Below are 27,869 nucleotides of genomic sequence, written 5' to 3'. Positions count from 1 at the left end.
TGACAGGAAGCTGTACAATAGAAATGCTTGATGGATTGCATCCCTGGAGTGGATTCATGCAGAATATCAATGGTGTTGTTTTCACTTCTGGAAGTCATTCCAGCATGGGAGCAGCCAAGATTGTAAGCAAGGAAGTTAATGATCTCAGGTACAACTTCCAATATCTTTGGGGGTTCTGAACTGTTTAATGTTGCAGGATCTGCCACAACTCAGCTCCTAGTTCACACTTGCAAGCAAGCAACTCCTCTGGGGTGTGAGGCAACTGCCAATGAAAATGTCTAGAGACCTGCCTTCAGTTTACATACAGTTCCATCCTATGCATGTTTACTCAGAAGTAAATTCCACTGTGTTCAACATGACCTGCTTCTTAATAAGTATATTATTGCAGAGTGGGGGACCTGCCTCAGGCAACAGATGCAGGAAGAATGAGGACTGATGGCAAGGTCCGCTATACGTAGCATTCTGCACCACCCAAGCTAACTTGTTGCTGCTTTCAAATATGGTGTGAGGATGCTGCCATTGTTTAAAGGTTCCACTCCATCTGGGGGGCCATATTGTCCCTTGCCTTAGGTAGCAAAATGTCTTGGGATGTGCAATGCCTCAGATGTGCCAGCGCAAAGAATCCACACCAGGACATAGATCTGGATTTACTGGTAAATTTCCAAGTGATCTTCCTCAGCAAAGATTTCAGTACCCTTTTGTTTAGCAACCACAGCGACGACAAAGCTAATTTGCCCTTCCAAATTAGGCAGCTGAGATAAAATAAAATGCTAGGTGGTGAAGTGGAATCAGGGAGTGGCTTTTTGTGTGGTGGGACTCTTATGGTTCTGAAAACAAATTCCCTGGGTTGAGCATGTGAGCAGTCATACCCTGTTCCCAGTGCTTTTTTGTTATTACAACAAGCGCCACACTTTTAACATTGGGGGAGGGAGGTGCCAGCACTGCGTACCCTTCAGTACCCCCAGAAAAAAGCACTGTCTGTTCCTTATTTCCATGATTGTTTGGTCCCCTGCTATGGCCACTGTTTTGCATCTAACATGATCGGCTGGTGGATATCAGGGTTTCCTCTAAAATTAAGTAACTCAGGCAAGTCCCTGATTTACACAATGCTGCATTCCTAACCCTGAGGAATTGTATAGCAGCTCAAGGCAATTACTTGAACAATCATGTACATCATACACCAAGCTTTGTTTTGACTGTGGCTCATCCTAGACCACCAATGAGTAACCCGCGGCCCTCTAGTTGTTGTTGGATTATAGTTCTCCACATCCTGGCCATACTGGGGGTAGGGGGGCTGATCTGATGGGGGTTGAAGTACAACACCCAACAAACAGCAACAACATCAGAAGGGCATAGGTTCACTTCCTCTGTCCCTGATCGTTCCTGGCCATTGGCCATGTTGCCTGGGGCTGATGGGATTCATAGTCCACAACATCTCGAGGGTACCATGTTGTTTATCTTTGCATACTTACTGGAAATTGAATGGGACTTACCTTTGGCTAGATGTGCCTGGATTACAGCGTTACTCTACTTTGAAAGAATGCAGACCGGAAGTAGCGCTGCCGCCATTTTGGAACTGGGCGGAGCATGCTCAGAAGTGACTTTTGATGCTGCTTTGCCGAGTTCCAAAATGGCCACCGCGCCAGAAGTCGCACTGCAGCCATTTTGGAACTGGGCAGAGCAGCATCAAAAGTCGCTTCTGAGCATGCTCCGCCCAGTTCCAAAATGGCCGCCGCGCCAAAATAAACCGGGGAAAAACAAAAAAATCCCTTTTTTCAGCTAGGAACAGCTGGAAAAACGGGGATTTCCCGGGGAAAACGGGAGACTTGGCAGCTATGGCTTCCTCCAGGGGCACCTCTAGATTGTTAATACATACCAGAACTTGAGGCTCGAGCATTTGAAGTGGATTAAAGGGCTCTGCTGCCCTAGCACAACAAACCAACAGACTTTTTGCAGTTCGGAAAGTGTTGGGAAAACGCTACTGAAAGTGTGGGAGGCACAAGTTATTAGTGGGTAAGACAGGCAAGCACCCCACAAGCAAATCAGAACGGATGCAGGGAGAATGATCATTGTCAATATAACCACCCCATAAGCAAATCAGAATGAAGGCTAAATAAAGGCCAGATTTCATCTCACCTCCACGTAAGCTTTGTGCCAGCAAATCAGAAGGAATGCTTGATCAATAGGTCATCTAGAGGGGCCCAGCTTAGAATCGCCAAGTGGCTTATTTATTTATTTCTTGGAACACAAAGGAAAGAGGCTGACATGACTTTCATCTGTCTGGAAACTACAAGAGAATGCAAGAATAATGGGTCGGCATCATCTGTTAACTCGCACAACAAGGTGCTGTCAGAATAGGAGCAGAAATGTATTAACATTCTTCGACAATAACAGTACGCCGAGGAGTGTGAGGAACATAGATGTATGATAATTGCCCCAAGGCAATTAGTGCTTCAAGAGAGAAATTAATTACTACAGACACCAAAAACAAGGAAGCCAAAAGGTAGCTTCCAGAACTCAATTATACAGATTTTCTTTCTAAACAAAGGCATGATAAAGATTGTTACTTCCTCCAAGCGTAGTCAGCTGTAACTACAGCAATTAAATTGTAAATGATCTGTCTGACCCATGTACCCATTTTTAAATGTCTCAGGATAATCCATAAAATGTAAGAAATAAAGCTAGCACTAAATAATAGGAAGGCTTTTATACACCCAGGCACAACACAGTCTAGATGTAATGTGACCTCCGAGTGGCCAGGTCAGCCAAAAAAAAAAAGCTTCAATGAGCACTTAATCTTACCAAGCATCAAAGAGAAACAAGCTCAATGTAAAACCCAAGGCAGGAGGAGAGCAATAGATAATGAACTTCACTTACTAAGGTAATGAGCTCTGTTTTCTAAAGGGATAATGAATGGAGTTAACAGCTTGGACAGAGGTAGCCAGGGTAGTACAGACTAAATGAGGCATGTCCAAAGTCCATTTCAGGGAGTCAATTTAACCTGGCCCCCATGGCAGTATATGTCCTGGGACAAAACCCTTAAAAAGCTCAGCAACTTCAATCCTAAAAAAAGCTCAACAAGTTTGGTCAGCCCTCGCGCATGTTCACTTCATCAAATCTGGCCCTCTTTGAAAAAAGTTTGGGCACCCCGACCTAAATCATATGGCGGTCACCATAATCACTACCACTCCAATAACTTTTTTTTCTTTGAATGCCTGGTGACTACCCTTTTGCCATAACACTAAACTGCCCTTAGTTTCCAAAGCAATTTCCAAGGCTATATTGCAGGCATGTCCAACAGGTACCGTGTTTCCCCCTTTTTAAGACACCGTCTTATAACTTTTTTCCTCAAAAAAACACACGGTGTCTTATTTTCAGGGGATGTCTTATTGTTATTATGTTTTTATGGTATCTATGGTTCCGGGCGGTGGGGCAGCAGGCCTCCTCGGCCAGGCCATGAAGAGGCCAGGCCGCTGGCTAGGCGCTCCGCCCGGCGATGCCTTTGTCTCGGTTTTTTAATTCTTTCTTCTATTTCCCCCCTGCCAACCGCTCCAAGGTTCCTGCTACTTTATTTGGGGGGGGGGGTGTTTCGCATGAGGATGAGCAGGGCTGAGGGATCCCGCCCGGCCTTAGACAGGCCACCCGCACGCCTTCAGAGCTTGGCCAGCCGAGCTTGGCGAGGTGGAAGGCCTCCGGGGAATGTGGGACCCGGGCAAGGCGGCACTGAGAGCCCCCACGGCCGCGCAGCCATCGCCCTTGTTGCTGTGTTCCTTTCAAGCCTCTCACTCAAAACGAGGCGCTCACTGCACTTGGAAGGAGCCGCGCGCCCACGGCTCATGCAAGGGCCCTCCCGACTCCTTCCCAGGCGCCCCTTTCCCCTCCTCCTTGCCGGTTCTGGGCGGCAGGCAGGAAGAGGCCAGGTCGCTGGCTCGGCGCTCCGCCCAATCGGCGCTGCGGAGCGCTCCGCCCAATCGGGGCTGCGGAGCGCTCCGAGCGATCAACGCTGCGGAGCGCTCCGAGCGATCGGCGCTGGTTCTGGGCGCCGGGGTGGCAGGCCTCCTCGCCGGGCGCTCTGGCGGCGCAGAAGGGGGCAGCAGCGCTCCCGCCGTGTGTCGCCCCGGTGGTGCGGAAGGGCCTGCGGGCCTCCCGTCACCACTGCCTTGGGCCATGCAGCCCATGACACTCCAGCGTCGCGGAAGGGGCCAGCAGCGCTCCCGCCGCCATCCATCACTCCAGCGGTGCGGAAGCACCCGCGGGCCTCCCGCCGCAGCTCAGCCTTGGGCCATGCAGCCCACAGGGGCGAGCAGCGGCCTCGCCTCTGCCTGGCCCGGCAGCAGCAGCAGCAACAGCAGCAGGAGGACAAGGACGGCGCTGCTGCTGGGTCCCGCTGCCTCGAGGCAAGCGGCGCTGCTGCGCGGAGGTATGGCTTATTTTCAGGGGGTGTTTAATCTGTACAAATGCTTAAAAAGCCTGCTATGGCTTACTTTCTGACTACGTATTAAAAAGGGGGAAACACGGTAGATCGTGATCTACTGGTAGATCACTGGACATCTGCGGTAGATCACTGGTAGATCATTGGCTCCCCACAAAGAAGCTGAACAACTGTGGCTCCCCTTAAAAAAGCTCAACATTTTACCTCCTCCCTGAAAAACCTCAACAACTTTGACCCAAACTACCCCAAAATGAGCCTTCCTCCTTCCTAAAAAAAAAAGCTCAACAACTTTGACCTGAACCCCCCAAAAGGGGGTAGATCACTGCCAGTTTTTAACTCTGTGAGTAGATCGCAGTCTCTTGGTAGTTGGCCGCCCCTGCTATATTGCTTCCTGCTTCACCAGATATTGGGGGGGGGGGTGATTGGGGCAATGGGGATGATGATCAGGGCAGAGATCAGAGTTCTGAGCCACATACTCCCTGACTGTGTGGAGGTTTTAGGTGCAAGCAGAATTCCTGAACGGGGGTCTTTTGCTCATCCCAGCAGTACAACTCTCTGCACCTCTTCTTCCATTCCACCCATTTCCTCCACGTCCCGCATGAATCACTTCTGCCTCTCAAATCCAATGCAATCTTTCTCCTTGCACCACTGGGACTGATCAAGTTGTAGTCCACATCTGGAAGGCACTGCATTGCCTATCTCTCTTTAATACGATTAAGTTGTGGAATGGTTTTAATTAAGGGTGATTGCTCATGTGTGTGTGTGTGTGAATAACCCAGTGGCCGCCAGGTAACTTGAAAGTTGGGATATAAATTCAATAAGTATAAATATATATATAAAGGTGAAAGGAAAAAAAACAGCTGGAGTTTATGGAACATATGCCAGTCAAAGTTCTACTGTTTCAGGTGCTGGAAATAAAATGATTCCCTTGCCGTACTCTAATTCCTGTTGGGTGCTTTGTATTAACAATTAAATTCTTGCAACTGAAACTGATTTCATCTTTTCGTGGCCTCTTGGTGCATGCAACCTGTACCAGAGGCCTGTTCATAACAAATCACGTTATATGAAATGCTGTCAGCACACATGATAAATGGACGCTTTTCTTTTCTCCTGAAGTGAAAAGTTCTCAAGTTCCAGATGGCGTTTAAATGCCACTGGTCAAGAGGAAAAGAAAGATAATTGTATTTTCTTTTTCAGCATTCTTGGTATGTGACTAACCAAGACTTACTAACTTGGTTATTTACCCCTCAAAAATGCTGATTTATTGGTGAGCACATTCTTGCTTGCTTGCAAATCCTTAAGGCACAATCTAAGCAAAATTAAGCTCTTTTAAGTACCACTAATTTCAGTTACCACCATTTCAAGAGGGGCTTGTCTCCCACAGCAGTGCAGCCATAGAGTCCAAGGCATCTCTCCCAGCTAGTGTGCCCAAGATGGATCCCAGTCTTCCTTCCTTCTCCTTCTTCCCAGAACACCTTGCTCAAGACCCTCTTTTCCTGTCACCTCACCCCCTCAGTTGCCCTGACGACCTTCCAAATCCTCTATTGTTTCTTAATGGCCCTAGCTTGGCCAGGTCGTTTTTTTGCATAGGCTAGCTCAGGAATTCAACTGCAGCTTGTACTTCTCTCCCTTCACACCCCAAATAATCAACATCCTACCATTTATTAACTTCTAGGGTTTAGGGAGGTCCGCCTCCCAAATCTTTAATACCAACTTTACCAGCTGGCTCCAGAGTTGAAGGGGTCCTTGCCAAAAAAGCCCTCTATGTTCCGGACTTCCCTATTGGCCATGGCTGGTTGGTATGATGGACCACCACTTAAAATTTCCCACAGTGCTCTGGGTTGTCCTGCACAGCTTGACTCTGGAAATTGTAGGAATTCAAAATGATATTTACTTATAGCTCAGTGAGATGTTCCGAGGGGAGGCATCAGAAGCCCATATGGGGATATTGCTGCTCGAGGATGATGGGGCGACACCAGGCCTGTGTGTATAGCATTGCAGCCTTCATTGTACATGACATGGGTATTTGCCATGTTTATGTGGTAGTATAAGCTGTCTGTTCAAACTTTTACCTGCCTAAATCTGCTGGGTGTCATACAAATGAAACAACTTCACAACCGCACAGGTTATCAATATGGTTTATTGAACAAATGAAAAAAATAACTATGCAAAACAAAATCATTTTGAAAGTCTACTGTACACATACATAAAAAGTTATGACAGACTACAAAACAACTAAACTGTCATAAGAGAAAGTGAACCTATGGCTGTGACACTGAAACAAAATAAAAATATTTTTATAACGGAAAAATACTGCCATTTCAGCATTAACAATACTAATGAAAAGTGCCTAGTTTTAAAACATTACTCTAGCTTTTTTAAAGCTGGAACGTGTTTCCTGAGCTCTTTTTTCTCTTATAGTTCTAACAAATCTCTCAAATTGTAAGAAGCTACTTGTCAGAAGAACTGCCGCTGTGTCATAATTTGGGTTGCCAACTTTTCAACTGGCAGCTATAACTGTCTTCAGCAGTAGCTTAATATACGGTACATGTGTTATTAGCAAGTGCTGAAGCTGTATGCAGCAAGAAAAAAAAGCATATGAATTCTGCATATCAAGTTGCTGTGAAATACACAAGAACAGGCCAGGCAATTTTTTTCCCTACTCATTTGGCAAACTTAGCTATTGCTCTTAATGAAGATTTTGAAAATACAATCAAACGCATTCCCAAATGGCAGCTCCCATTTGTGCTCTATACCCCAAGCCACCCAGGGATGTTTAGGAAGCAGCACTGGATGAGGCAAACTCTTGCTCCAAAACAATCAAAGCAAAAAGGCCCTATTTCTTTGTATACTTGGGTTGGGACCCTGTTCTAATTTACTTTTGCCATAGCCCTGCTCAACTGCAAATTGCTTTCTTAAACTCTCCTGCACTCAGAAAGGTTTGAAGCTACTGTGAGAAGTCTCGGGGGGGGACACCCCAGAACTGTGCACACATCTGGCATATCCGTGCAGGATTCTGCACTGCAGCCTCTATATTTCTGACAGTAATTTCAGCTGTAAAGCAGCGTGGGGAAAAGACAGCTCTGAACAGCAGAGTAAACGTGTTAACTGCAAGCAATCACCTTTTCTCCAAGGATACAATTACAGGGAAATTGCCATTAGCCAAGGCTCTGTTCAGACAGCATCTTTCCCTGGTGACTGTCCCACTAAATAGGAAGTGGGAGGAAAGGTACTTCTAGGAAATGGTACCAACTGAGCACCACAGTCACTGATTTGATAGTGATGGTGTGCTGATCCCACTAGTCCAAAGAATGGTCCAGCTCGGGAATTGGCATAGTCCTCTTGTGAGCTGTAAGTATCCTGGACACCTGGCATTTGCAGCAAACCCCTCTGCCAGGAAAGCAGCTTTAATTGGGGATTGATTCTTACAGTGCTGCAGTACACCGGACATATACACAGAAATGGTCAGTACAGAAGGGAAAGATTTTAATTCGGGTGCCTGTTTTTGGTCTAAAAAAATTACAGTGCCCCACGTATTTTAAAGAATTGACTATTTTCACATAAGAAACATTTTAATGGTAGACAGAATCACATGGTGATTACAACTATCACATCATAGCCTGATCATTTGAAGCTAATCCAACAAAACTCCGATAAACACTGCTAGCTGCTGCTGCTTCTTCTTCTTCTTCTTCTTCTTCTTCTTCTTCTTCTTCTTCTTCTTCTTCTTCTTCTTCTTCTTCTTCTTCTTCTTCTTCGCTTATATTGGCACTTAATACTGAAGATGTTTTTCCCATTTGTTATGGCAAAATTAATCATTTGGTTTCTCTGATGACGTACGAATACCAGACCTCATATTTGGACACTAAGTGATACCTTTGTAGTGTAGCAAGGAACAGTCTCTGCAAATAGAAAATAGAAGTATACTATGTTAGTTGTCAGTCTCTGAATGCTCATAGCTTACTTGGTTAGGCAGGTCTTGAAACAATTGCGGGAATAAGCTACACCCTCCACCCAAATCCTCCACACATTTTAAATTAATAACTTTTGTTGCAAGGAGCGTTCCCTACACATGGATATACTGTCTCCCTTTGAGGTGTTGTAAATCGCTACAATCAAATGGTATATAAATTTGATGAAATGAATAAACACATGATAAGCTCCACACAAGATGTCAGACACATAAGGGGAAGTAATCAAGGTGCTCTACACACTTCTCTACACTCTATCTGATCACTAGTTTCAGTTCTGAGGACCGCCGTTTCAGATATATATAACAATAAAATTGGGGAGGGTTAAAATGGCCCTAGAAGACATCCTGTATGAGAAAATAATATGTTTAAGCATATGGGAAAGATGTAGTATCCATATTTTAAAAAAAATTCTGAAAGAAAACAACTGATCATGCTATTCAGAGAGAAAAAGAAACAATGGTCTTAAGTTACAAGAAGTTAGGGGAGAAAAGATCATGAAAAAAACTTTAAACCAGGAGTGGGGAACCTGTAGCTCCCCAAAGTTTGTTGGATTCCAACTCCAATCAGCCCATAATGTTGGCCAGGGGTAGGCAACCTAAGGCCCATGGGCCACAAGTGGCCCATGGGGGTTGTTTAACTGGCCCACGAACCACCACACACACACACACGAACCAAGCTGCCCGCAGTGCAGTGCAGCACAGGGACTCGCTTCTGCGATGCTGGAAATCAGATGTCGGATATCGTGGCCGTGTGCGCGATCCGGCCCACAGAGGGATCTCCGCTGGAGTGAACCAGCCCAGGCAAGGTCAACCTTGCCGACCCCTCATGTTGGCCATGCTGACAGGGACTGGTGAGAGCCAGGAGCCAATGGTTTCTTCCGGATTGCAGATTTCCCATCCTTGCTTTACACCAAAGCTCTACTTTCCCCAAGGAAGTGGTTTGCCCAACTTATTGGGCCCTTTGTGACATTCTGGTGGCCTAATCAATGCTTCCCATTCCTGTGTCAGCCAGGTGTCTATTGTGATCTCCTTGACTTGTTTGTCCTTGAACTAGAGACAAAGCTTGTTGCTTGAATAGTTCCAAGGCAATAAGGCATAATTCAGGAACAGTGACTCTCTCCATGGAGATGCAGAGGCCATTCTCTTACCCTCCCCATCACCATCCCCTGAGCTGCAGCAACCAAGGATCATGTTCTGCTGACAGAGGAGGAGGCTGGACCATGATAGCATCAGGGGAAACACTCTTTTGAACAATGCCTCACCATCCAGGAGCTGAACAGAAATGGTGGTCCTCAAGGTGTTGTTGGACTTCTACTCCCATCAGCCCCAGTCAGCATGGCCAATGGTCAGGCCAGTGGGAGCCAGTGTGGTGTAGTGGTTAAGAGCGGTAGACTCGTAATCTGGAGAACCAGATTCGCGTCCCCGTTCCTCCACATGCAGCTGCTGGGTGACCTTGGGCTAGTCACACTTCTCTGAAGTCTCTCAGCCTCACTCACCTCACAGAGTGTTTGTTGTGAGGGAGGAAGGGAAAGGAGAATGTTAGCTGCTTTGAGACTCCTTCGGGTAGTGATAAAGCGGAATATCAAATCCAAACTACTCTTCTTCTTCTTCTTGAACAATGGCAGTTATATTATTATTCTACAGTAATTTATTGCATTTATATCCCACCTTTTTTTCAAGTTGGCGTCCATAGTTCTCTCCTCCTCATTTAATCCCCACAAAAACCCTGTGAGGTAGGTTAGGCTGAGAGGCAGTGACTGGCCCAAAGTCACCCAGTGAGCTTCATGATGGTCAAGTTGGGATTTGAACCCTCATGTCCCAGGTCCTAGTCCAACACTCTAACCCAGGCTTGCTCAACCTCTGCCTTCTAGATGTTTTGAGACTACAGTTCCCATCATCCCTGACTACTGGTCCTGCTACCTAGGGATCATGGGAGTTGTAAGCCAAAAACATCTGGAGGGCCAAGGTTGAAGAAACCTGCTCTAAACCCTATACCACATGGCTTTTTGTTGTCCAGCAACATCTGGAAGGCCACAGATGCCCATTTCCTCTGTTAAAGCAGCTGATGTTGTCTCTGGGTCAGGAACTAGTCTCACCTGCATATATGAGGCTTCAGTTTCCACATACCACAATTCCAAAAAAAGTCAAGGTTTTGCTTGTTCTCCTAATATTTCATTATTAACCGACAATGTACTGTTTAAGGCAGTAACTGTACATGACACTCTAACAAACTTCATGACCCGTGTCAAGTCAGACTCTCATAGGCCTCTGTTTTTATGTGCTTGGACAAATCATAAACTCCTGACAAAACACAATCATACACATAACCTTCCTAATATTTCCCCCTAAAGCTTCGGCCTCAGACTGTCTTCCTGCAATCCAGCTGTTAACCCAATTCCTCAATGGCTCCCAGTTGGAGTAATTATTTACTTTCAAGAAGCATGAATGGGCTGCTTGCCCTAAAAAATGGCAAAGATTATGGCAGTGTTTGGCCACTTGACAATAAAAACCAATATCCAGCAGTTTGAGTCCACACAGAGCTTCCAAAACAGATAAGCAAGCACAGAGTTATCTGTCTATAAATCCACTAAGTTCGATAAATGTGATGCCTCCAACATGATCATTACTGAATACCTACCTTTTGTAAATTACAGGGATGTCTCCCCATTGGATTCTTGCAATCTGATCCAGCTTAGGGTGTTTTCACAAATGATACTAAGAACAGCACTTGGGATGAAAAATTACCATCTATTCACAGTCTTAGTTTGAGATGCATGGCTTGTGAATTTTGTTTATATGGAATGGAAAGTAAAAGAGGGCTAAAAGTTAAAGGTAAAGGACCCCTGGCAGTTAAGTCTAGTCGCAGACGACTCTGGGGTTGCAATGCTCGTCTCACTTCACAGACGGAGGGAGCCGGCGTTTGTCCGCAGACAGTTTTTCTGGGTCATGTGGCCAGCATGACTAAGCTGTTTCTGGTGAAACCAGAGCAGCACACGGAAATGCTGTTTACCTTCCCACTGGAGCGGTACCTATTTATCTACTTGTACTTTTTGGCGTGCTTTCAAACTGCTAGGTTGACAGAAGCAGGGACCGAGCAATGGGAGCACACCCCATCGCGGGGATTCAAACCGCCAACCTTCTGATTGGCAAGCCCAAGAGGCTCAGTGGTTTAGACCACAGCGCCACCCGCATACCTAAAAGAGGGCTAGTTTTGATCAAATATTCAGTGGGATTTGTTGGAGGAAGCCTAAATGCAAGGGAGAGTTCACATTCCATCACATCCAAAGCTCTGTCAACTGGCCAAAGCAAGAGATGGGATCATTTTTCACCATTTGTTTTCTCATTGGTAGTTTTTGAATTCCCCCTTCCCATTGAAACTATAAGGTTCCAGGCTGGCATAGTTAAGGAGCCTAATCCAGAGGACTCTTGAGAAAGTGAGGGGCAGATCCAGCAGTCCCAAGGTCACTCTGACATGCAGCATTCCTGAATATAAGTTACACTGAGGGCTGGGCCATTATGGCAGCAGAGTGGTTCCTTGGTTCTTGAACTTAATCCATTCTGGGAGTCTGTTTGACTCCTGAAACAGTTCAAAAACCAAGGAGCGGCTTCCGATTGGCTGCAGGAGCTTCCTGCACTCAATCAGAAGCCATGGGGCCACGTTGGATGTTCGACTTCTGAAAAATGTTCACAAACTGGAACACTCACTTCCGGTTTTGCGGTGTTCGGAAGCCAATTTGTTCGGGAGCCAAGCCAATTTGTTTGAGTACCAAGGTACCACTGTATCAATAAAATCATTTTTCACGTGGCTTGGTGCTAGACTAGGGAAAGAAGCTTCAGAAGAACCACCGCTTGAGAAGAAACTCTTTGGCTCCAGGACATAATATGAGAAATAATTATACACATAACTACTAGCAAGGCAAATATGTTTATGCCAAGGCTCTATACAGTGGTACCTCTACTTACGAATTTAATGTGTTCCGAACGCACATTCGTAAGTAGAAAAAAATTGTAAGTCGAATCCCATAGGAATGCATTGGGAGAAAAAATTCGTAAGTCGAAGCAACCCTATCTAAAAATTCGTAAGTAGAAAAAATCCTATCTAAACCGCATCCAAAATGGCGGACGGAGCTCCATTCGTAAGTAGAAACATTCGTAAGTAGAGTTATTCGTAAGTAGAGGTACCACTGTACATGGTTTAACACAAAATTGGCTTTCTTGGAAATAATTGGGGCCTTGTGGAGCAAGGGGTAGATGAACTTAATGAGCTACAATTTTGTAGTTGTTGGCACATTCTTAAACTTGGATCGCTTTAAAAGCGGATTGGACAAATTCGTGCCTATCAGTGGGTACTAGCCATGATGACTATTCTCTGCCTCCATGGTTAGAGGCAGAGATGCTTCTAAAATGCCAGTTGCTGGAAACCGTAGTCAGGTCCCGTGCTCAGGTCCTGCTTGCAGGTTTCCCAGAAGGCATCTGGGTAAGAACAGGATGTGGGCCATTGGCCTGATCCAGCAGGCTCTTCTTAAGTTCAGAGAAGAACGGTTATATGGTTGGCTAAGAGTTTTTTCAATAATGGGGCAGAGCTGCTTTAGGGACTATTATTCATTTACTTCTCTCCTTCCACACACCTCTCATTTACTCATTTACTTCTCTCCTTCCACCCAGCCTTCTCCTTTTTATATGAACTTCTTGCAGATTTCAAGCACACCTCCATAAGATGATTGAAAAACTCGCGTTGTGTTTTAAATGGCTATTCTCAGGGATTTTGACTCTGTGCCAGATTCCAGATCCTCTATGAAATACCTCACATGGATCGCAGTGAATAATTGACTAACTTTCCTCCCTAATGTGATGAAGAAATCAGGTTGAAATTAGCATCTCAATACACTGAAATGAAAAGGAAATTAGGCTACAATCTCATTGATAGATGTCTGTACCTCTTTCTCTGAGGTCTGTAAGGTAGGCTTTCATAAATTCTTTTTCAAACAGCTCACGATCACGGTCACTTTCTGTTATTTCGTCAATCTCTTGAAATGAGGTTGTTTCAAGAGGGTTATCCTTGAGGCTTATAAATCTGCAAAAAAAATGAAATATTAGCATGAAGAGGGTTATATAATGTTCCTTATCATGAGCAGACTGTAACTTGCTATATGCCAAATGATTTATTGCCCTATAAATTTTCCGTTCTTCCTGCTTGGTTACTGAGCAAAGTCAATTTATCTATGGGCAAACGTTTGCTGCTCTTTTCGTGGGCATAGAAGCCACACACTTTTCATGCTAATTAGCTAGAATAAACGTTAATTCAGAAGTAGCCTTGTGGAGGCAGACATGCGCAAGACTGAGAGCACATGCTTAATTATTGAATTGAAAGACATGTTTTCTACCTCCTGAGGAGCATAAAAATAGTTTTGACTCCACCCTCTCGGTTCAATTTTGCACAGCAATCTTAAGCAGGGGAAACCATGAAAAATATTTTAACTCAAGGGAGTTAGCTAGAGTTATGAAGGGAGGAAAACACCAGATTCGTACATGAGCACTGCTCCTCCTGGCAAATTTCCATGGCTCAATATTTAGATCCCTACTAACCCCCTTGAGATCATGATAGAATGACTGGTTCTGAGAGCAAAGGCCTTAAACCAGGGGTCAGCAACCTTTTAGAAGGAGTGAGCAGATTTTGAATTTTGAGAGAGTACTGAGAGTAATCATCACAAAATAGCTGCTGGGGGTGCCATAATCCAAAACGGCTGCCAAAGAGAGCAAGGCGCAGAACATGACCAACTCTGACAAGCTTATGCTTACCATGGGAAGTTAGATATGTTCTAATTGTGGAGATCACACAATACTGGTTGCACCCACACACTGATTGTGTTGGTTGTCCTGAATTTGTTTAACATGGCAGTTAAAGGGGTAAAGGTAAAGGGGCCCCTGACCATCAGGTCCAGTCGTGTCCGACTCGGGGGTTGTGGCGCTCATCTCGCTCTATAGGCCGAGGGAGCCAGCGTTTGTCCGCAGACAGCTTCCGGGTCATGTGGCCAGCATGACAAAGCTGCTTCTGGCGAACCAGAGCAGTGCACGGAAACGCCGTTTACCTTCCCGCCGGAGCGGTCCCTATTTATCTACTTGCACTTTGATGTGCTTTCGAACTGCTAGGTGGGCAGGAGCTGGGACCGAGCAACGGGAGCTCACCCCGTTGCAGGGATTCGAACCGCCGACCTTCTAACCCACAGCGCCACCTGGGTCCCATACTAACATGGCAGTTAGTATGGATTATTACGGAATTAATTGGGCTAAAGGAAGCTTTATCTTATCTGCAAATATGGTTATTGTCAGGGGATTGTTGCGGCTACTCCCGAGTAAAGACGCTCCAGTCCATTCTGTCTTTAAGGGTTTTATTCTGCATACTATTTACAGTGCAGAGATAGCAGAAAACATGACCTCCTAGTCACTCGTAGAATCTGATCCTTCAGCTCCGGGGCCAGCATAATAGCTTGGGCACCCCGAAACGCCGCCCTCTAAACCTGCGTTTGGGTGCGCGCCTCAATTCGGGCACCGGAAGTGCCTGTGCTCCCTCTTCTGCTTGTTGGCTAGGGCAGTGCAGGGGCTCTGATACCTCGCTGAGCCTTTCCTCCACTCCTCATTCCCCCCACCTAACCCGCTGCTACTGTTCTCGCTGGGCGAAGTGCTGGTCAGGATGATGGGGGGAGGCTCCCTGTAGGGAGTCCCCCTGACATCCATGATCAGTGCTTATTTTCTAGAAAAATAGGTGCCATAATCACCATATTCACCATCCTTACCACTCACCATAATACAATTCCTAGCACCTTTAGCAAACTACAGTTGCAAGGATTGTTGGGGAAATTGTTCAGTGTGTGTGTGCCCTTCATTGCTCCTATTCCCCAACAGCAAGCCATGAACATAGTTTCTTGGGTATCTAAAAGAGTTTTCCTTATTCCCTCACCCCCTTGTTTTACAAGCATATCTGTCAAGATGCTTCTTCTGCTATCTGTTTGTGACACCTTGTAACCTGGACGTAATATTGTCCGTGTGTTGGGAGTTAGATTATGTGAAGAAAATGCAGGATTAGATTGCATCCAGGAATAGATCCAGGAAAGAGAAAAGGAAGAACATTTTTTGAAGTTGTTATTGATTACTTACTTTAAACCTGTGGTTGACTCGCATATAGCTGTGGGCATCGAAACCAACTTATCACCACTCACTGCCAGTAAAGTGAGCTTCGACATGTTGACCAAAACTTGTGGAAGATAAGTAAGCTCGTTTTTCTGCAGGAGAAGAGTTTGTAATTCTTCCAGCCTTGGGAGATCAATAAGAGTTGCATAGTTAAATGCATTAATACCATAGCTGATATGTTTGCTTATATACTAGCAAACTTCCTATGTATTTGCCAGGCCATGAGAAAATGATAAGGTTTTCAAGAAAGGAGAGCTGAAGAAAGCAGACCACTGGGAAGATGATTTGCAGAATGAAAGCAAAGGGACTCACAAAACATCTGCCAAACACCCTAAGAGCAAGGCAGTTGTAGCAAAATTCCTGCCCTCCATCCATGAGAATGTCACTGAAATTTTATTTCCCATTTGATAATTTCGGGATGCAATTTCTTTTCGCATTAACTGATGGAGAATGGTGTTTGTGTGAGAGTGTGTAGAAACAGCCCTAAGCTAAATACACTATAAACCAAGGATGTTGGTAGACTCAACTCCCACCATCCCAAGCCATAATCTATGCTAGCTGGGCCAGATGGAAGCTGAAGTCAAACCATATTTGGAGGGTCACGGGTTCCCCATCCCTGATATAAACCTCCTTCAGGCATGCAAAAGAACACAAGGACTGAAACTGGGAAGATTCTGAATGCCCTTAGAACAGGCATCCCCAAACTTTGGCCCTCCAGATGTTTTGGACTACAATTCCCATCTTCCCTGACCAATGGCCCTGTTAGCTAGGGATCGTGGGAGTTGTAGGCCAAAACACCTGGAGGGCCGCAGTTTGGGGGTACCTGCCTTAGAACCTCTCTGTTGAAATTCATGCTGAACATGTTGGGTGAGGAGGGGAAATTGTGGGCAGGGCTGGTGAAGCCATGACCCTGACCCAAGTTGAGCCTTCACACATTCTTTCCCCCCCTGAATATGACTATAGAGTCTTAACCATAATTACAGTGGTACCTCGGGTTACGAATGCGATCCGTTTCGGATCGCAGTTCGTAACCCGAAAAGTTCGTAACCCGAAAACGCCGTTTTGCACATGCGCAAAGCGCTATTTTCACTATTTTTGCGCTTTGCGCAAATGCGTGCGGTGCTTCTGCGCACGTGCGCGCGCCGAAAATACTTCCGGGTTTGCGCAGTTCATAACCCGGGTTGTTCGTAACCCGAGGTGTTCGCAACCCGAGGTACGACTGTACTTTCAAAGCAGGACAGCAGACATGTGGCATAGCTGCCACCATCCTTCAGGCTCATAGACCAGAATATTTGTGCACATCCAAGGTTTCATAGCTTCCACCGCAAATGATCGTTAGATCAGTGGGTGCTGGTTTACAAGGGCAAATGAAGCACTACCCCACCAACCTCTATCTACCCTCAGCCAGCCCCAAGTCGCCTGCCTTCTTACTTGCTACCAGTTCAAGGAGTGGCACTGCCTGGCAGCTTCCTCCTTCTTAGGGCTCATCCACACTATATCCCATGCATAGGAAACATGGATCTGAGAGGCTTCCTTCTTGACCGACACTTTTCAGACACGGGTCTGAGCAGTTTTCCCTTTGCCCAGCCCCTTTTCCCCGGAAAACTCGCTCTTTAGTGCTAAATCAGAACAAATGGCAACCCACAGAAAAGCCAATTCAGCACTAAAGATCAGGTTTCCCCAGTGGAAAGCAGTGGAGCAAATGAAGGTGTGGATAAGTCCTTAGTCTCAGTGTTCCACTTGCAGAATTCAGCAGTGGGGAGAATGGGGAAAGAACCAGAATCTGTTGTCTCCGCCTCTCATTGACTGTGGCTCCACTTACTGGTGGTCTACCTCCCTTTTGCTAATGGGCACCAGCCACCACTGAGTTAGACAACCTTCCAATCCACACCTTCTGCAAATTTAGACAGTCTAGTCAGTCAATGCTTCGTTTGTTATAACCAAACTTAATTTCAAAGGCAATATAAAGGACTACCTGTCTATGTCTTGTGGGAGATCTTTTAGGTTGTTGCTGCTCATATCCAACCACTGCAAACTCGACATCCGGAGCACACATATTGGAATTGAGGGGAAACTGTTTGCTGACACATCGACAAAGGTCACTCTTTTCAAGTTACTTAGCTGTAAAACAATTCAACAATTATGAAGAATTCAGTGAGGAAAGAATGCATTTAATTATGGAGCTTGGGGATTTCATCTCCCCCCAATACGCACAAAGAGGTATCTAAGAATTAAAATTGTATTGGTGTTATTCAACTAAGCTTTACTCAGAACCACTGAAATTAATGAACATGACAAAGTTAGACCCACTAATTCCAATAGGTGTGCTCTGGGTAAAACTTAATACCACCCTATGCATTCTTCCTGACTTTAAAGCAGTGCTAGAAACTTAAAATATTGCTCAGCCTGCTGCTCTAAGGGTGCAATCCTGTAACTACTACTCACTAGTAAGACCCATTTTCAATGGAATTCACTCCCCAGTTGGTGGGAAAAGATTGTAGCCTTGGTCTACAATTCTGCACACAATTCTGCTCAGGGAACATTGAAGAAGATGAGAAACCTCCTTCCTTTTTCTAGGATCCTCCAATATTCTCCAATCAATGGTAGCAGCTAGAGGAGAGATACTTCATACAAAGCTGCCACCACAGCTAGTAATCTGGGTTGGACTTGCACTGCAAATATTTGAAAGTACAATTAGGAAGACTCAGATACAGGCACACACATTTAAGCTTCACATGCCCCAGAGGGTAAAAAATGATAATTGCTCACTTGCATATATTAATTAAACGTGCTTAACTTTCTCTTTCATGGAAATCAGTGGGACATAAAAGAGCCTAACTTTGCCTAGATCACACACATTATATTAAAATCAGTTAGGCTTGCTTTCAAGAAATGGATTAAGGATCAGAATTTTAATGTCCCCAGTTCTTTAGGAGACCAGCAAAGGATGATGCTTTGCTTTAATCTAACAGTTTTCCTGGAGAGCAAAAGACACCTGAAAGCCAGGAAATCAAATTAATCCTGCTTCCTAGGAAAAGCATAATAAAAGTAAACAAGCAGGGGAAATATGGGAAAGAATTTAAACAGCATCTTCTTTTGCTTATGGGGATACAATCCATGAGCCCTTGTGGAAGAAACATCATAGCAATGTTGTGTGCCATTCCTTTATTCTACCTGGCGTAACTCCTGTCTGACTCCCATATATTTCATCCAAATAGTCCTTTGAGATAAACAGAAGTTGCCAGTAGCAATTCTTGCTAGATTTTAGCCTGTTTTTCAAGCATAGGTAAAGGTAAAGGTACCCCTGACCATTAGGTTCAGTCGCGGATGACTCTGGGGTTGCACACTCATCTCGCTCTATAGGCCGAGGAAGCCAACGTTTGTCTGTAGACAGCTTCTGGGTCATGTGGCCAGCATGACTAAGCCGCTTCTGGCGAACCAGAGCAGCACATGGAAATGCCGTTTACCTTTCCGCCTACTTATTTATCTACTTGCACTTTGACGTGCTTTAAAACTGCTAGGTGGGCAGGAGCTGGGACCCAACAACGGGAGCTCACCCCGTCACGGGGATTCAAACTGCCGACCTTCTGATCAGCAAGCCCTAGGCTCTGTGGTTTAGACCACAGCGCCACCTGCATCCTTTCCAAGCATAGGTGGTCCTGAAATCAGAGCTTCCTTTCTGCAGTGATGTGATTCTTTCAGTCCAAGTTGTGCACCCTGGGATGTCTTCTTACCCCCCCCCCCACATCACCAGATAACACTGCTAAATAATTAGATAGCAGAGCTCAGCCTTGCTCACCTACAGGAATCAGGGTACTATTTAAAAACAGATTTGCTGGAGTTTGAGAGCATTGCATTTCTTTTTAAATTACAGTAATTGTTTCTAAATTTGAATGTGTACATATAAATTTGCACTGTGCCCTTGCAGCTCTTGAAAGGACACTGGGCTTTGCAAGCCACTCATCAGTTGATCACCAGTTTGATTTCAAACCATGTGGGCAAAGGAAAACAGGTGACTTCATGTCATTATGATTATTAAATTTATTAGATTTATATACTGTCCTTCATCAAAAGATCTTGGGGTGGTTCACAAGATCAGGTAATTGGCAGCAAGGTGATCCTTCCCACCATGGGCATAGCCAAGGAAGGGCAGGGAGGGGCAGCTGCCCCCCTCCCCAGATCAAGTAAAACAATAAGAATACTTAACTGACCAATCATGTCGGTTCTGCCACCCTAATCAAAGTACCTCCCCCCAACAAAAGTCCTGGCTACGTCCATGCTCCCCACCACTCAAAGTTGGCCCACAGGAGGTGGGGAAGGAAATGATCCCACCAAGCAAAGGTTTGCTTCACATTCATGTACAGTCGTACCTTGGAAGTCAAACAGGATCCATTCCGGAAGTCCATTCTACTCCCAAAACGTTTGGAAACCAAAATGTGGCTTCTGATTGGCTGCAGAAAGCTCCTGCAGCCAATCGCAAGCAACAGAAGCCCCGTCGGATGTCCGGCTTCCAAAAATAGTTTGCAAACCGGAACACCCACTTCCAGGTTTGTGGTGTTCAGAAGCAAAACGTTCGAGAACGAAGCTGTTCAAAAACCAAAGTATGGCTGTATAAATTTTTCTCTCAGTCACTAACTCTCACAAGCACTGAAATGGTTTTGAAGGGCTGTTGGTGAGAGACCAGCAAGGTATCATTTTAACCTGAATGGAAAGTGTGGGATGTACAAACTGAGTGACAATCGCTCTTCCTTGTGAGCCAAGTTAATTGGTGACTCCTTTCCTCAAAGCTGGTCATCAAACTTATAGTTCATATCACATGGTAGACAGCATGGATGGGAACCTGTAGCCCCTCCAGTGTTGTTGGAGTTTGGCAGTTCTCATCACCTCCGGCCATTGGCCATATTGGTTGGAGCTGATGGGAAATGGAGACCAGAGGTTCCATACAGAAAGTGCTCTATGGACCAATAGCACACAAGTAACATTTGCAGCCATTTCTGGAACCACAGCAATATTTCAAAGTGTACCTGTGTGCCAGTGGATCACATTTCAACTCGCTCCATGCCGATTACTGGGAGCAGTTCTTACGCAGAAAGAAAACAACCAAAGACGGTGGTATATAAATCAACCCTTGAAAATACTGGGCTAAGACTGAGAATTAAGAGACGTGGTTTGCTTATGCCATTTTGATTATCCTGAAGTAACTCTTGTCTTTGTGAGCAACAGGTCCAAATTACCAACAATAGGTACGGCATTGATTTTAACAAGAAACAAAATAAAATCACCCATAATTGCTGGGTGTGTGGAGCTGTGTCATGAACTCTGAATATCGAACTGGGAAAGCAAGCAAGCAGTAAGAGACTTCTGTAGCAAGATGGCCACAGAGCTATTTCAAGTTGAATGCCAAACGGCAGAAAAGGACTTTTATCAGCAGCAAAGGGATATAAAGGTCAAGCAGATGTCAGTGGACTAGTTGTCACCTCCTCCCCTGTAAGAAGATCCCTGTTTTCCTATCTCAAAAAGGCCTGGTCAGTCATGATGTCCTTCAGAAGCTGCCAAGTATTTCAGCATCCCAGGCCAACTGCTAGACTGCAAAAAAATTATGTAATGTGAATATGAAGATGTAACGACATGAATAATATTTCACGACTAATAAGACACTCACTAAATAGACAGGGTGTACATGGGAAATATATTGGATAATTGACTGATTGGTCTGAATGATTACTCAGGTGTCTCCTCCCCCCCCTTTTTTTGTCATCACAACCCTCTGAGGCAGGTTAGCCTGGAAGAGAGTAATAAGCTTTGTCACCCTGTAAGCTTTATGGCTGAGATTTATGGATTTGAAATTGGAAACCCTGATGATGCTAGTCTGATACTAGTGTCCCTCTCCCACAATAGCTGTTTTCTGGAATAGTCCCAGAGGTGGGAGCAGAATGACTGAAACAGAGTGCCACAGCAACAAAGGGGATCTGTAAGTATGGGTGCTTGTTCCTGTTTCTTTCTCTCTGGTATTCAAAATCTTTTCTTGCTTCACAATTTATTTTGATGCTGCTCTTCTGCCCCTTTTAAGTGATCTCTGTTGCAGTGCATGCAATCATTTGGGTGCCAAAGACAGCATTTCTATAAGCAACCTCACCTCAAGTCTGAGGCTTTCTGAATTAGCAGCATGGAACGCACTATCACAGCTTGTCAGATAGTGCTGGGAAATGAAATACATATACAGTAGGTATGAGAAGAAGGAGAAGGTTGTTGGGATGGCATAGAATTGGAGAATTGGAAGGGGACACAAGGATCTTCTTGTCCAACCCCTTGCATTGCCGGAATCTACTAACTCATGTTAGTAGCTTCGAGAACACTGTCCAACCATCTCGTCCTCTGTCGTCCCCTTCTTCTTGTGCCCTCAATCTTTCCCAACATCAGGGTCTTTTCCAGGGAGTCTTTTCTTCTCATGAGGTGGCCAAAGTATTGGAGCCTCAGCTTCAGGATCTGTCCTTCCAGTGAACACTCAGGGCTGATTTCCTTCAGAATGGATAGGTTTGATCTTCTTGCAGTCCATGGGACTCTCAAGAGTCTCCTCCAGCACCATAATTCAAAAGCATCAATTCAGAAGCTGATGATCTGAGTTACAGTCAGCTCCAGGTCTTGTTTTTGCTGACTGGGACATACTTTGTCCCAAAAGCAATAAAGCATGCAAATACCAGTAACATTCTTATATTGTTATTTTCGTTTGTAGTTCTGAAGGAGGGCTGGCCTTAAGGTTCATATATTATTCCCCTCCCTCTGAGCTTCCTCTGTCACCAAAGCAGTTCAGTGGCTTTAGGTGATGCTGGGCTTTTGGAATATCTGCACTTATAATTCCTAATTAAAAAAACCTCTGGTTTGTTTGTTTGTTTACAAAAGTTAATTTAAACTTTTCCCCCCATCTCATTATATATCATTTCCCAGAATGCTTTTATTACCTTACAAGACCACCACATATGATAAAATGTGGCTTCCTTTTCTTTACATTTCCAACAGATATTTGTACCTGTCTTATACATTTTTGCTAACTTACTTGGAGTCAGATGTCACCCCCTAACGTTTTACTCATACGGTAGGGCATATGAGCAAGGCCAGGATTCATTGCGTACGCCCTCTCTGGGTCCAAGCCAGTCTCCAGAGCCTCCTCCCCTGCTCCTCGGCATCTTTGCTGTTGCAAGTTCACCTGTCCCCTCCAAGCATACCAGCAGTGACAACCTGGAATCCTTCCTTGGCATCTCCAAGTGGTTGTGTGGATTGTCCAAAAGGACAAAACAAGTGTTTGGCGTTGGAGATGTACACTTAGGGCACGTTGCCCAAGGGACCGCCAAACCTGGAAACAACAAGATGAGACTTGGGGGACCAACACAAGCCATCCAGTTTGTATGATAAGTTCTGCACTCCTGCATAAGTGGGGGGGGGGAGCTATTTGCTTCTTTCTGGTGCCATCTTTGTCCAGTTCCCATATGTTAATGTACCCAACTGAACACACAGAAGACTAGCTTGAATCTAAGTCTTTAGTCTTAAGTTTTTAGTTATATAACTCCTGAGGGAGGTGCAGAAGGCCCGTGGTTCAATTCCCTGGCATCTTCAGGGAGGGCAGGTAATGTGCCCCCCCCTCTGAAATCCTGGAGAGCATTGACACTCAGTATTGATAATACTGAGCTAGATGGACAAATGGTCTGTCTTGGGAGGGTGCATATACACACCTACTGTGGGATGTCTGTTTTTCCCAATTTTCTTAGTTTTATATCACAAAGAGTGCCTCCCTTCTACTTCATAATCCCTTGGAAATGGAATGTGACAAAGAAATATGAAGAAATGGACTAACACAGGCGAGAAGAAACTTGGGTTAGTTGTGCCTCAGAATATATATGGGGTTCTGATTATACTGTGTAAAGAACACCTCCTCTGGGCTCTTTCAGGTAGGGCTATATTTAACAAACTGTGCCTGGCTTCTATACGGCATGGAAGCCAAGCAGAGTTTTTATTTCATTTTTCCCCTTCCCTGAAATGCTAACAACAATTCCCTGAGGTATAGGACACAGAGGAAATTATGGCAGCTGAATAGTATATTTAATAAAGGAAGTCATGTACATTTTATTTCCTTTAGAAGAATGATGGGTTTTTGCACCTTCGGTAACATTTTATTTTTAAACAAGTGCACCAAGCTTATCAATTTTACCTCGGCAGTTTATTTTGCCACCTCTATATTCCCCCCCCCCCTTTAAGCACTTTGTTATCCAACTCTGAATCAGTTATAATGCAAGCTTTGTGCAAGCTTCATTTTATACCACATTTGACAGTCAAACTACCCAGCCGCCATTACTGCTGTCCTCATTTTTAATCAAAATTGTCATCTTTATTTGACAAACGACCTATATTTCTGCTTATCTTAATCATTCTGCTTTAAAATATAGCCTGTGCAACATTCCTGAAGACCCCCGTTGCTTTGCTTCCCAACTCTCTGGCAGCGAAAGTTTTGGCTGAGAGAAAAGGACGCCGCGTCCCTGAACGGAAAGAGTTGTTTGATTAATGGGTGCATTTTCAGTCCTGCTTTATTTATTTATTTTTTTGTCATTGAAAAGGATCCGCTGATAAGGTCACCTGCTTGTAGTTTTAGCGTGAACTGCCCATTTCGTAGCATGTCGGAATGCAGAGGTCTGTGATCCTTTTAGTTCTTGGCTACCTCTCTGAAACAAAGCTGTATAGTCCATTAAATTCAACTCATGTTCCATATTCCAAAAAGCTGGAACCTGCACAGGGCCAGCCAAACCAGGATCCAAGATCAGCATCATGGCTCAAGGAGTAGATCAGGGGAGGCAGCAGATCGCCTGCCCCCCCACCCACCCCCATCCTCAAGGCTGCATGCTGCCATTACCAGGCCAATCCTCCTCTGGCACTGGCTGCCCTTGAGCCAATCCATCATCCCTACACTGCCTGCTGTCTTCATAATACAGTGGTACCTCAGTTTACAAACACAATTGGTTCCAGAAGTCTGTACTTAAACTGAAGCGTACTTAACCTGAAGCGAACTTTCCCATTGAAAGTAATGGAAAGTGGATTAATCCGTTCCAGACGGGTCCGTGGAGTACTTAAACTGAAGCGTTCATAAACTGAAACGAACTTTCCCATTGAAAGTAATGGAAAGTGGATTAATCCGTTCCAGACGGGTCCATGGAGTACTTAAACTGAAGCGTACTTAACCTGAAGCGAACTTTCCCATTGAAAGTAATGGAAAGCGGATTAATCCATTCCAGACAGGTCCGTGGAGTACTCAACCTGAAGCGTACTTAACCCGAGGTAAGTTGTTGGTAGGTAGGTGGAAGGGGTGGTGAAGGTGAGATATGTGATGTATGTTTTGTATGTAATATATGTAATGTGATGTCAATCTGAAGAAAGGCACTATGTAACAATACTGACTTCGCCAAACCTTTAGTAGGCATTGCAAGTATAGGCCATCATAAAACATCCATATATAAAATTTTAAAATATATACAAATAAACAGCCATGTAAAAATATGTAATAATGTGGATTTTCATTGGAGTTTCTTCTCGCTAAATGGTGCCAATCACCACTCTAAGAGAAACTATTGACAAAAACTCAGCCACCCTTGCAGTTACTTCCGGGTTAATGTCAGACAGATAGAATCTGATAGTTTCATTGTGCCATGATGTTGGACTACCCAAAAAAGGGGATAGCGCACGTTTGAGTAGCTGGTTGTACAATGCACAGTAGAAAAGAATACGTTCTACTGTGTCCGGCACATTCATGCGCAGTGGTTCTGGGGATGTTTAAATAATCTTGAAAAAAGCTGAGAGGAAAATGTTCAGTCAGGCTAACATAAAGGCCCTGCACTGGATTCGAACTGTTAATTTTGAAATATAAGTGACCCTGTTACCTGTTGTATTTAAACCATAGAACTTGGGGGAGGATTTTCATTGGAGCTATGTAACAATATGGCCCCTCCTCTTAGCAGTGGCGGAGCTTCATGCTCCGGCACCGGGGGTGGGGGCGGGGCTGGCGCCTGTTCTGGGGGTGGGGCTCCCGGAGGGTCATGGCGTGCATTCCGGGCGTGTGGTGCGCCTCCCGGAGGGGCGTGACACGCGTTCCAGGGGCGGGGCGTGCGTTTGGGGGGTGGGGCGGGCGCCCGCAATGGTGCCCCTTGGAGCCCCCACCGCCCCTATCTTCCTACGCCCCTGCCTCTTAGCAAGGTTTTGTGGGATGAGATGGCTCCCTAGATCCTAGGCACGCCCACCCTGTCACAACAGATGCAAAGAGCCCCAGCTAAAGCTCTGCAAAAGTCCCCCAGCAATATAAATTACAGGAAGCCCACAACTTACATGCATTTAGCTTGTGCACATTCAGATTTACGTATGTGGCAAAAATATAAAAATTAAAAAGTAAGGGGCAGAAAGGGCATGGGGTTCTAGGGAAAATGACTTCTGCAATCCCACCTGCCCTTAAACCCAATGGGTTTTAACTAGACAGGATTTTGGATTTAGGCATGATCTCCATGATCTCTGAAATGTAACCCCCACAAGTGGCGGGTGCAGAGGTCCCAAATTTCAGCAGCGCCCTGTGCAATGCCGTAATTTGCCATCCTCGCCTCCCTTATTTCCATTCTGAATAATAGTTGTTTGTCCCTGAGGCTCTGCACCCAGTGTAACCAAACCAGTCGTGCTCCCCTAAATTCACCTCTGCCCCAGAGTACATTGCGGGTCTACTGTATAAGCAGTTTCCTTGCAGTTCCTGGTTCTAATTGCTTCCTGATCAACATGGTATGGCATGGTGTTAATGATGAATCAACTCAGTTCCCGTTTTCTGCGTAGAGAGGGTTAATTGCGAATTTTCTCTCAATCTTTTTTTTTGGTGAAATATTGCTAGTTCATATTTTTTTTATAAAAAAAAAGTGGGGGGAGTTGAATAAAGTAGCAGTAAAAGCCCTGATTGTGCAGAGCAATTAGGGGGCAATTCATCGCTTATGCCACACTGCACAGAGCAGGAAGCATTTAGGGGCAGTAAAGTCCACATCCCCCAGAAATGCCTTTTTCAGTCAAAACTAGAAAGACTGGTGCTGGGGGGTGGGGGTGGGGAAGCAGGAGGATAAAACAAAAATATATTGAAATGCAATAGATTGACAATAATTGACAATTTTTTCAATGGATTGGCAATGATATTTTGATAAAATTAGAATTAAAACAGAGATAACAAAAAAAAATCCAAGCTAAATGATAGCTAGAATCAACCCCCATCCAAGCAAAGAAGAGCAAAGACCAAACAACAAGCTTCACTCCACACAGAGGCTGAAATATTTGAAAGCCATTTCCCTCATTTTTTGACATGATTGCACAGAGATTCTCCATGCCAGTACCAAAAGCTGGCAAGACTTTGCAATGCTGGCTTAAAGGGAATCCTCCCAATTAGGCAGGGAAAGGTGGAAAGTGGCTTTGAACTGTTTAAAGCCATTATGTGGAGTGCTGGCTCCGGGTAACAATTTTTGGCCACTTCCATCTGGGTCTGTAATGACTGAGCTGGCCCCAAGTAAGGCCCAGACACATTTTTATATGAGTGAATTATCCTTGTGTCCAACACTGTTAGAGCCTGCGAGGAAAGCCACTGATAAACAGCCGACACAAGGTTTAAATCAGGGATTAGCAGGAGATAGGCTGCTGTGGATCATGTAGCAAATGCTGTTTCTTGCAAAGAATGCTGGATTAAAGGGACACTGGTCTAATTCAACAAAGCACTCCTTATGCTCTTAAGCAAACATGTATAGGCCTACTAAGAATCACCTAACATAGATTTGTTGTGCCTTAACTATTAAGTGGTTCTTCCTGGGTATGCATATTTGCTTTGCAAATTTAAAGGACACAGATCGACCATGGATACTCTAGTAATACTGTACATAAATAAATGTAACAGACAAAGTAAGCAGGAATGATTTTAGCCCACCCATGAAGCATTAGATGTCAGGGCCTGCCAATAATTTCATATTTTTTTTTTTTGCTGCTTTTTCTCAGTGTCTTTTCTGCAGGCTGCAGAACCAGCCAATCCAGAATTGTTTTCCCAGTGAACCAGACTGCTAAACAACAACAAGAAGAACAATATTTTGATGTAACTAGGAACTACTGCAATGTAAGCTATTGTTTCATTTGACATAAACTGCCATTAAAAAAAGAAAACCTTTCTGAAACATAAAGCAAGAAGTTCTTACAGAGGTAATTTTATTTGCAAACATTCATATTTGAGAAATA

General features: G+C 44.8%; 1 protein-coding gene across 2 annotated transcripts in view; it reads right to left on the bottom strand.

The window, feature by feature from the left end:
• Positions 1 to 6,554: 6,554 nt before the first annotated feature.
• LRRC2 (leucine rich repeat containing 2) overlaps positions 6,555 to 27,869 on the bottom strand; it is a 66,574-nt gene continuing 45,259 nt past the window's right edge. For both annotated transcript variants that reach the window (XM_035099800.3, XM_088652621.1), the window contains 4 exons: positions 17,569 to 17,714; positions 15,561 to 15,716; positions 13,343 to 13,479; positions 6,555 to 8,334 (listed from right to left, as the gene is read on the bottom strand). In XM_035099800.3, coding sequence (XP_034955691.1) covers positions 8,285 to 8,334; positions 13,343 to 13,479; positions 15,561 to 15,716; positions 17,569 to 17,714 — 489 coding nt within the window. In that variant the 3' untranslated portion in view covers positions 6,555 to 8,284. The remainder of the gene's footprint in view (positions 8,335 to 13,342; positions 13,480 to 15,560; positions 15,717 to 17,568; positions 17,715 to 27,869) is intronic.

Source organism: Zootoca vivipara, chromosome 10 (genome assembly GCF_965207765.1).
Source record: "Zootoca vivipara chromosome 10, rZooViv2.hap1.1, whole genome shotgun sequence".
Lineage (NCBI taxonomy): Eukaryota > Metazoa > Chordata > Lepidosauria > Squamata > Lacertidae > Zootoca > Zootoca vivipara.
The sequence above is the reverse complement of the archived record's forward strand: the minus strand, read 5'-3'. Positions and strand labels throughout refer to the sequence as shown.